General features: G+C 47.0%; 4 protein-coding genes across 4 annotated transcripts; 2 read left to right on the top strand and 2 right to left on the bottom strand.

The window, feature by feature from the left end:
• Window positions 1-1,253: 1,253 nt before the first annotated feature.
• FPOAC1_004516 (uncharacterized protein) lies at window positions 1,254-3,163 on the top strand (the record flags this gene model as incomplete). Its single annotated transcript, XM_044849061.1, has 2 exons — window positions 1,254-2,992; window positions 3,043-3,163. The coding sequence occupies 2 exons, from the start codon at window positions 1,254-1,256 to the stop codon at window positions 3,161-3,163; spliced, it is 1,860 nt and encodes a 619-aa protein (XP_044707771.1).
• A 77-nt stretch (window positions 3,164-3,240) lies between these two features.
• Window positions 3,241-4,354, bottom strand: FPOAC1_004515 (uncharacterized protein; the record flags this gene model as incomplete). The annotated part of the gene is made up of 2 exons (XM_044849060.1): window positions 3,241-3,981; window positions 4,034-4,354. 2 exons carry the CDS (start codon window positions 4,352-4,354, stop codon window positions 3,241-3,243), a joined length of 1,062 nt encoding a protein of 353 aa, XP_044707770.1.
• A 1,210-nt stretch (window positions 4,355-5,564) lies between these two features.
• Window positions 5,565-7,732, bottom strand: FPOAC1_004514 (uncharacterized protein; the record flags this gene model as incomplete). Its single annotated transcript, XM_044849059.1, has 2 exons — window positions 5,565-7,445; window positions 7,493-7,732. The coding sequence occupies 2 exons, from the start codon at window positions 7,730-7,732 to the stop codon at window positions 5,565-5,567; spliced, it is 2,121 nt and encodes a 706-aa protein (XP_044707769.1).
• A 656-nt stretch (window positions 7,733-8,388) lies between these two features.
• FPOAC1_004513 (uncharacterized protein) lies at window positions 8,389-9,975 on the top strand (the record flags this gene model as incomplete). Its single annotated transcript, XM_044849058.1, has 1 exon — window positions 8,389-9,975. The coding sequence occupies one exon, from the start codon at window positions 8,389-8,391 to the stop codon at window positions 9,973-9,975; it is 1,587 nt and encodes a 528-aa protein (XP_044707768.1).
• Between the last annotated feature and the right edge of the window lie 102 nt (window positions 9,976-10,077).

The following is a 10,077-nucleotide window of genomic DNA, read 5'->3' as shown; positions in this document are numbered from 1 at the left end:
CCGACAATGGATCCGCTCATACGGAAGGCCACAGGGGGCAGTGTCCCAAAAGTGCGTCATAAGTCACGTGACGGCAAAAATCAATGCAATCACACCTCCCATACAGACCCGTTTAAAGAATATACCTACTATAAGGTCTATAATTAATAGCGCTGTAGCTGCTGAATGCGCTATAATTAATAGTGCTAAGTGCGCTATAATTAATAGTACTAAATGCGCTATAATTAATAGTGCTAAGTGCGTTATAATTAATAGTGCTAAATGCACTGTAATTAATAATACTAAGTGCGCTATAATTAATAGTACTAAGTGCACTATAATTAATAATGCTATAGCTGCTAAATGCACTATAATTAATAGTGCTAAGTGCGCTATAATTAATAGTGCTATAGCTGCTAAATGCGCTATAATTAATAGTGCTAAGTGCGTTATAATTAATAGTGCTATAGCTGCTAAATGCGCTATAAAGACCTTCTGTTTAAATGCATATTCTTTAATTAGTTAGCAGACTAGTCCTAATTAGGATAATTATGCATTTAAACCATATAGTTATCCTGACATCGGCGTCAACCTAACAGAAAAAACATCGCATCCGCACTTTTGGGACACTGCCCCCTGTGGCCTTCCGTAGCTCACCCCATATGTCATTCGACAACCATGATTCCCCGAAAATTAGAAGACAAATACATCAATTGGTGAACCTTTCAGTCGGAAATGCAGATCAATCATTTATCATTTATTGAACATCTCGATTGACTCATAAAATATTAATTGATCAAATCTTGATTCCAGAACTTCTTCACGACAAAAAGTATAAATTTCTAGCGCCGTCCGCCAAGCTTATTCTTCCCCGAAGTTTACGTCACCGCGAACTCAACACCAACGTTCAAGGGTAGAACGGGAAACGAGAAACTGTCGATCTCCCCACACAAACTCCACAAATCTCCGGACTCCAGGTTTACTTTGGTAAAAGTTAAGCATCGGGGACTGTTCTCTGCCCTGTTCACGCCGTGGTATCGCCGAACATCGCAATGGGAGAAGAAAGAATCCCCTTCTTTAGGTCGGGTTGAGCATGGCCATACCATGGGCTTGGCTCTTCTTCATGACGATGTTACCATCCCCGCTCCCTGCCTGTCGGGGCGACAGAGTTTGCCTGGGCTGTTGTAATCAGGATATATATATATGAGCGTCAGCGGCTCCTCGAGTTTAGTTATCCGGTGCATCGACTGTACGTGGTCGTCAAAGTGTCAATCATGAAGTTCTCGCTTTTCTTAACGACTGGCTCGCTTGCCTGGGCCAGTCCTTCAACTCCCAAGCTGGACTACAACCGAGCTCCTCCCAACCTGTCAACCCTAGCCAACCTCACCATCTACAACACATGGCGTCCACGAGCCCATGTCCTTCCACCTACTGGACAAATTGGAGATCCTTGTATGCACTACACTGATCCCAAGACTGGACTCTTCCATGTTGGTTTCCTACACGAGGGTGCTTCTGGTGCCACAACAGATGATTTGGTTACCTACAAGGACCTCAATCCAGGTGGTGCACCCTTCATTCGCGCTGGAGGTCTGAACGATCCAGTTGCTGTTTTTGATGGATCAGTCATCCCTGTTGGTATCAATGGCACGCCCACGCTCTTCTATACCTCCGTCTCATACCTCCCCATCCACTGGACTATCAACCACACCCGCGGCGCCGAGACTCAGTCCCTCGCCGTGTCCACAGATGGAGGACGTAATTTCACAAAAGTTCGAGGCGGTCCCGCGATTCCGGATCAACCTTTTGCCCTCAATGTTACAGCTTTCCGTGATCCCTTTGTTTTCAAGAACAAGGAGCTCGATAACCTTCTTGAGAGCGAGCCAGGTGTATGGTACAGCGTGATCTCTGGAGGCGTCCAAGAAAAGGGCCCTAGCATGTTCCTCTACCGTCAGTATGACCCTGAGTTCCAGTATTGGGAGTACATGGGTGAGTGGTGGCACGAGAAGGCCAACACGACATGGGGCGAGGGTATCTGGGCCGGACGCTACGGCTTCAACTTTGAGGTCGGTAACATTTTCAGCATCGATGAGGAGGGTTACAACTCTGACGGCGAGACCTTTATGACTTTTGGTGCCGAATGGTCCGAAGCACCAGCGCCCAGTCAGGTCTCACAATACCGTGAGATGCTTTGGGCTGCAGGAAACACCACCATGGAGAAGGGCAAGGCTAAATTCACCCCCACGATGGTTGGAAAGATGGACTGGGGACACTCTGCTTATGCCGCTGCTGGCAAGTACCTGCCATCTGACTCAAAGGCCTCAAAGAAGAGCGGAGCGCCAGACCGATTCATAAGCTACCTCTGGCTCACTGGAGACTACTATGGTGACCTGAAGCTGTTCCCTACCCCACAGCAGAATTGGACTGGAGCCCTGCTTCTTCCCCGGGAGCTCGCTGTTGGCAAGATCAGCAATGTTGTCGATAACGAGCTTTCTCGCGAGGAGGGTTCATGGCGCGTTGAGAGAAACGAGTCAGGTATCCTGGAACTTGCCACCATGAAGCAGGTTATTGCTCGCGAGCCCATGACTGAGTTCACCAAGGTGAAGCCCATTATTGAAGCTGGCCGAAACATCAGCAAGTCGGGATCAACCACTTTTGACAATAACCCCGACTCCAAGTTTTACCTTTTGAAGAGCTCCATCTCCTTTCCCAAGTCTGCTCGCGACTCTGACCTTAAGGCTGGTTTCCAGATCTTGGCTTCTGAAAAGGAGTCCACGACTATCTACTACCAGTTCTCCAACGAGTCTATCATCATTGATCGCAGCAATACCAGTGCTGCTGCCCTCACAACCAGCGACATCGACTCTCGAAATGAAGCTGGTAGACTCCGTCTGTTTGATGTTGTTGTCGATGATGAAGAGCAGATTGAGACTCTGGATCTTACTATTGTTGTTGATAATGCTATGGTCGAGGTCCACGCCAATGATCGATTCGGTGTTGCTACCTGGGCTCGGTAAGTTTACTCAATACCTGGTCCTATGACACTTTACTAACCTTTTTTAGTTCCTGGTACGCCGATTCAACTGATATTCGCTTCTTCCACAGTGGAAGCGGTGATGTGACATTCAGTAATGTGACGATTTATGAAGGTCTTGCTGATGCTTGGCCAGAGAGAAAACGATAGAAGAGGGATTATGTATTATATGTAAAGTAGATATGACTTAATGTAAGACATACGTACATGGGACTACTGTAACACCTTTACAACTTGGATCCTTCCACGCGACGGCCCGTCTCATCAAAGCTAATCTTTTTACCCGAGTTGAGTGACTCCTGAAGAGCACAACCAATCTTGACAGCCTGGACAGCACCGGAGAGCTTAAATGGAAGGGCTGTGTTATCGAGGACAGCAGCAGTGAACTCATTGGACTCTGTGACAAAAGCATGCTCGAACCTACCGTAGTAATCGCCAGGGATTTGTCGTCGAACGCCAGCAGCCTCGTGCATCTCCACCAATGTTCCGACAGGGTTTGCATTAATGGCAATTTTACCTTCGGTGCCGATGATCTCGGACATATCATGCTGGCCAGCAGCCATCATACGTGAGGAATAGAAATAAGCAACTTTTCCGCCATAGAACTCTACCAGGCCGACGGCGTTGTCGACATCGTTGTGCTTGCGAAGATCTGGTTGCACTGCTGTGATGCCAGTAGCGACAACAGACTTGACGAGTGAGTCTTGTCCAAAGTACCAAAGGGCCAGATCAATGTCGTGAATATTACAGTCGACAAAGATACCGCCGCTAAACTCGGCGTAAGCTACGAAGAAGCCAGATGGGTCGAGCTTGTCGCATGTTTGGGATCGGAAGATGGAGGGACGGCCAATGGAACCGCTGTCCATTCGTTCGAAAGCGTCGCGGTATGAAGCGTCGAAACGACGAGAGAAACCGCACATGACTTTGAGGTGAGGTTTCTTTGCTGCGGTATCGACGACAGATTGGGACTGGGACCATAAGTCAGACGTAAGCTTTATTAGGGAAGAGAAAAATACTTACAACCTCGACGCTTGTGCTAAGAGGCTTTTCACAAAGAACATGCTTATCAGCTTCAATAGCCTGGATAGCTTCCTCTGCATGAGCAGTAGTGACAGTAGCGACTACAACAGCTTGAAGACCAGGATGTTTGAGCATCTCTTGGTAGTCATTATAAATAACAACACCCTCGAGATGAACCTTGGCCCATTCAGCTTCTTTGGGGATGGGAGTGAAGGCTGCGACCAGTTCAGCGCGGGGAGTTCGGTTGTGGAAGTTGAGGGCATGACGAGCACCCATACGACCGAGACCGGCGACGGCGACTTGGAGCTTTGGGGAAGACATTTTGAAGTAGAAATTGAGAAAGAATTGAGCTTAGAGGTTTGAGATGAGCTCTAGTGTCTATTGGGGTTCAAGGCGTCGAGACTGATGAGTTAAGGATCAAAGACCAACAAATATGGGAGAGTTCTTGTCCCTTATACTTGGAGTCTTCTCTCGGTATTCGGGAAAGAGAAACAGGCTGTCCTTGTGTTTCCCAGGCTCTTTCTCATCTTCTTCCCCATATTCGACTCGGTGTAAGTCAAGGATCAACCCGAGTGAATCAACTCCGATACCCCACGTTACACATTGTAAGCGGTCTGTTTGTGTGTGTATTGATGCAGAGATAATCTAGTGACATCTTTGACTAGCATATTATCATAATATCAAATCAACATATGGTTAAGCCATCAAGTCTTCTCATGTTAGACATGCAAGTTCGCAATGCGGCCACAAGTGGATCTCAGAGAATATTACCTGATACAGTAAGTAACTACGAAGTATATTTTCGGCGCCTCCTACTATATTTGGGTATTTTGGTGAAGTCAATTGATCGCCGTTGTCCCCCACATTGCAGCTGAGGCTTAACTCTGACCCTCCATGATTGGAAATAATGGCCGAAGAATGGGGATTCTGGACTCGGAAGATCTCTCCGCCAATACTTTTCTACTGCAACTTACCCCATTGGAATAGTCCAAGTCACTTGGATTGGCTGGGAGAATATTTCGCTGGAATACTTCGTTCGAATTATTCGGCAAAATCTCAAATGAATAGATGGAAACTCTGTATAGTAAATGACTACCGTAGTTATAGGGTCCATGAAAATCTCTGTTAGTATGGTGGACTTGGATTACCAGGTGAACCTTAGGATGCTATGAAAATCCACCACTTGAAACATAAGAGACGAAATTAGTAGGTCAGTTTATGCTCCGTAGACTATAGCTCTTGGATTAATTATTTTTATACCCTTGATAGGACTTAGGAGACCAACGTTTCTGCTACCCACTAGGTGACGCGGCTTGGAATCAGCTATTGGTGTCCATATAATACACCTTCGGTAGCAAAGTAAAGAAATATTGTTCTGATTCTGTCAGCCAGTCTTTTAGCACCCAATACTCTTTTGATATTAGATGAAACGAACGGTGTGAACTTTTTGGAACATATCTTCTACCAGACCATATCAATCTCGCTTTATATCAAAACCATAATCGACCAACTCCATAGTCAAGTAAACTTTTCAGCCCCAAACATCTTCAAGCCACTTGTTTCCCTTCTTCGCCGACTCGGCCCAGCTTCGAGCCTCTTTATCAGTCCAGTTATTTTGCTTCTTCATCGAATTTTCAACTACATTTCCAACCTCCCTCGCCATAGCCGCGCGACCACAAAAGTAGATACTGGCACCCTCCTGTAAAAGATCACAAACTTGGCTCTTTCTCTCTTGCACTCTGTCTTGTACATACTTTCTAGGCTCCCCTTCAGCTCGCGAGAAAGCAGTGACAATTTCAAGACATCCTTGTAGCTTTTGGGCAACCTCGTCAAGTTCATCGCGGTAGAGATAATCTTGATCTGGGGAGCGACATCCGAAGAATAGAAGCATCTTGCCGATTGGCTTTCCAACAGCTTGGAGACGAGCCCTCTCGAGCATGAAACCACGGAAAGGAGCGAGACCTGTGCCAGCAGCGATCATGATGATAGGTGTTGAACTCAATGTTGGGAGTTTGAAGTTTGAGCGACGGATGCATGCAAACACCTTGTGACCCTTAAGAGCATCTCCAGGGCCAGTCAAAGCATACGAGAGAGTATCAGGACCAGCTTCCGGCTGTGAAGTATCGCCACTGAGGGCGTTTCCAAGGGCGTAGAGGTAGTTTGTCGTGATACCACGAATGAATCTGCTTGAGTCTTGCTGTAGTGGTGACTTATCGACACCTATAGTGATTGAAAGCCTGCGAGCTGAGACTGTACTCGAGGAGGATATAGAATAGTAGCGTGGCTGGATGCAAGGTAATGTCTCAGCCACGTAAGAAAGAGGCAAGTTGAGCCAAACAGTTTCAGGAGCGACGAGGTGCAACAGACGGCCCATGGTGACATGATTACTAGCAATGTAGGTAGCATACGCTTCCTTACTCTTGGCTAAAGCTGCCAATGCCTCAGCACTCTCAGGCGAAGGTGCAAATTTGGCCAATTGTCCGACAGTCTCTCGAGACACGGGAGCTGCTACTTCAAGATAATGACGGAACAGGGCCAACGCTGAAGTTGGGCTAGGTATCTTGGTGGATGCACTCTCTTCGAGAGTTTGAACAAGGAGAGGTTTGTCTGCTCTGTCTTCCAAATCAAGGGCTTTGAGAAGAAGATGGACTTCGTGATCGGGGTTGATGGGGTAAATAGCTAGATGGTCACCCGTTCTGTATCGAAGTTCAGGTTGGTCTGAAATATCAAGCTCCATGTGGAGGCAGTTTCTTCCCGGAGAGGTGTAGATTTCTTGAGAGGAATGGACAGCTAGAGCACGAATTGGCGAGTATTGCTTCACAACCTTTGCAGGTCCGCTTCGGCTTTGGATAGGCTCTCCTAGATTGAGGTCCATGATATCAAGCGAATCATCCTGCACAAGCTGAATACTCGGCTCGTATGGGATATCGCGCTCTTTGTATCCCAGTTTCTCCTGGAAGTGGGTGTAAAGATCATCTTTCCAAGACAGAAAATCTTCCTCGGTGCCTCCCTGGGCATCATTCGCTCTACCAATAGGTAGGAGTCTCTGAGCACCAGATTTGTCGAGATGTTGTACTACAACGTCGATGACACGGTTATAGTATCTATAATTGGTGTTGCCAAGGCCAAAGGCTATGTACCTCAAGTTTGGTAGTTCGATATCGGATGTCTTGGTGAGCCAGTCCCAGAAGGCGGCTGTGTTGTCACTGGGATCTCCTTCTCCGTATGTAGATAGGATGAAGATTGCAAGTTTACTTTGAGGGAGGTTGGCGATAGATTCAGGATCATAATCGCAAAGGTCAGCGCAAAGAGTCTGGAGACCGAAGCGAAGATGGCACTCCTTTGAGACTCTGTTGGCCAACATTTCTGCCGTACCCGACTGAGATCCCCAGAAGATAACAACATCTTTACCCTGCTGATTGTTAGAGGAATTCGTCGAGTAGTTTCAGTGAAGCATACAGTCTCTTCTAGTCTCTTGGCTATATCACGAGTTGCTTTAGGACCTGAAGAAGCACCACTCTTGGAGCCCATGCGTTCAAACCAGACATGATGGTAAGGATCTGGTTTATCCCAGGCGATGCCTCGGAGGAGGTATGCTGCTGATGCAACGCCGAGGGCACCCAGAGCAGTGATATCAGCGATTGATTGAGGAGGACTAAGATGGGAGAAGAGAGTGTCTGCTGCAAATACGTTTGTCATGATTTAAATCAGTTGTAGGTGAAAACAGTTTGTCAGGTCAAAAGTGAGACGAGATGAGCGAACTCAGTATTCATATTTGGTTTGGTCTTTCTTATAGGGTGTGCTGGAAATTGAAGATATTCGCAGACTTGTTTTCTCTAAGTTTACTTACACCCGATGGGGAGAATTACCCGATTTGGATGTGTTGTTCTAGACTCAACCAGCTTGATCCCTTCCTTGTGTTATTCCCACCATCTCAAAGCTTGATGTGTAGATCATACCACACCTTTGCCTCTCATCCCCATATTCACCATGCAGTAGCATCTGTATTCGGCAGACAAGATGATAAAGGAAATATTCTAAAGTCGGTAATTACAGATTCTGTAATCTTTCCTACCCCACGTTTTCTTCCCCGCAGATCTCGGCATTGCTGAGGGGTGTCCTATGGGGGTATCGATAGTCTGGAGTAACTAGACTAACACTCCCCAATATTTCCTAAATCAGCGTCTTTCTCTCTTTTGTCAGATATGGCAGTTAAAACATAGCTTCATGTGCATACGTATTGGGCCAACAAAACACCCTATTGTTGGATTTGTGTTGTGTAAAGTATATCACATCTCCTTGGACCTCAACCTGTTGATCAAGCTCTCCCTCCAATTCTTCAAACAACCCTCAAAATGTACGCACAACTTGTTACTGTTTCAACAGCTCTATTCCTCGTCACTTATTTCATTCTCTACCCCATATTTCAATACCTCCGCGATGCCAAAGGTCTTCGTCGCTACCCCAACTTCCACCCCTTGGCGGGAATAACAAACCTACCTTTTGTACGAGAATCCGCTAGAGGTTTCCGCTCAAAAACTCTCTATGAGATGCACAAGACACATCCCGTGATCCGCACCGGTCCCAACTCTCTCTCCTATGGCTCAGTGCAGGCTATCAAAGACATCTACGGCCACGGCACTAAATGCACAAAGGGAGAGTTCTACGAGACTCTTGCCGGAACACATTACCACCTTGCCGATGTTATCGACAAGGCAGATCATGCTCGGAAGCGTCGTGCCCTTTCTGCTGCATACGCTTTGAAGAATCTCGAAAACTGGGAGTTCAAAGTTGCCGACAAGGCAGAGAGGTTCATCCGTGCTGCTGATGCTGCTTGTACTCTCCCTCTAAAGGAGGGTTTCACACGCCCTGACCCCGAAGACCTTAAGTTTGACTACCGCGCTTTTACAAACTTCTTCACGCTTGATGCCATCGCCGATATTGGCCTTAGCGAACGTCTTGGGTTCTTGGACCAGGGCCATGACCTTGTCAAAGCTGAACGCATGGATGGATCTATCCATAGCGTCAACTTCCGGGAGTGTCTTCACTCAACAGCTCGCGCCCAGTCTATTCTCGCCTGGACAGAGAAATGGTATGATGCAAATGTTCAGCTATCAAAGTTGTTCTCAAAAGATTTCAGTAAATGGTGGAATCTGAACGAGGGATGGAACGATATCGTCTATCATCGCGCGACTCAACGTCTTGAGCGGTATAATAAGGGCGAGAAACTACCCGACTTCTTTCAAGCCCTTATGGAACACAGCGAGGCCAACCCTCCTGGCCTCGAATGGGGAGAAATCGTCGCCGAAGTTTCGATTATGATGAACGCTGGATCCGATACTACGGCTATTGCCATGAACAATGTCATGTATTGGCTCCTCAAGAATCCATCTTGTATGGCTAAGCTTCGTCAAGAAGTTGACTCTGTTCTGGATCCAGAGGAAGTCGTCGCTCCATACGACAAAGTCAAACATCTCCCCTATCTCCGCGCTTGTCTAGACGAGTCCCTACGCATCACACCACCCACCACTTTTGGTCTTCCTCGTCGTACACCACCAGAAGGCTGGAATATTCTGGGCGATTATATCCCAGGTGACACAACTGTGTCCATCTCGGCGTATGTTGCTCATCGAGACCCAAACATCTTTCCTGAACCTGAGGCCTACGTCCCTGAACGCTGGCTTGGGGAGAAGGGCAAGGACTTGCAGCCCTACTTTATCTCTTTCAGCACTGGAGCGCGGGGTTGCATTGGTAGGAACATTAGTTATCTAGAACAGACTGTACTGCTGGCTAGTGTAGTGTATCGATATGAGTGGGCGTTGCCTTTCGCTGAGTGGGAACCGTCTAGGACTGAGGCTATGAATCTTGCGCCAGGGCCTATGCCTCTCAAGGTTTGGCGTCGTGACTTGGGAGGGGATGACAATGATGAAAAACATAGTTAGGCTAACAAAATGATCAAATATAATAGCTTCATGAATTAAAACATTTGCCCAGTACCTGATGTCTTCATTATAAGCTGAACTCGGTAAAAGTGAGCAGAACAT

This window comes from Fusarium poae, chromosome 2, assembly GCF_019609905.1.
Source record: "Fusarium poae strain DAOMC 252244 chromosome 2, whole genome shotgun sequence".
Taxonomy (NCBI): domain Eukaryota; kingdom Fungi; phylum Ascomycota; class Sordariomycetes; order Hypocreales; family Nectriaceae; genus Fusarium; species Fusarium poae.
Note: the sequence above shows the minus strand (reverse complement) of the source record. Positions and strands in the feature narration are given on the sequence as shown.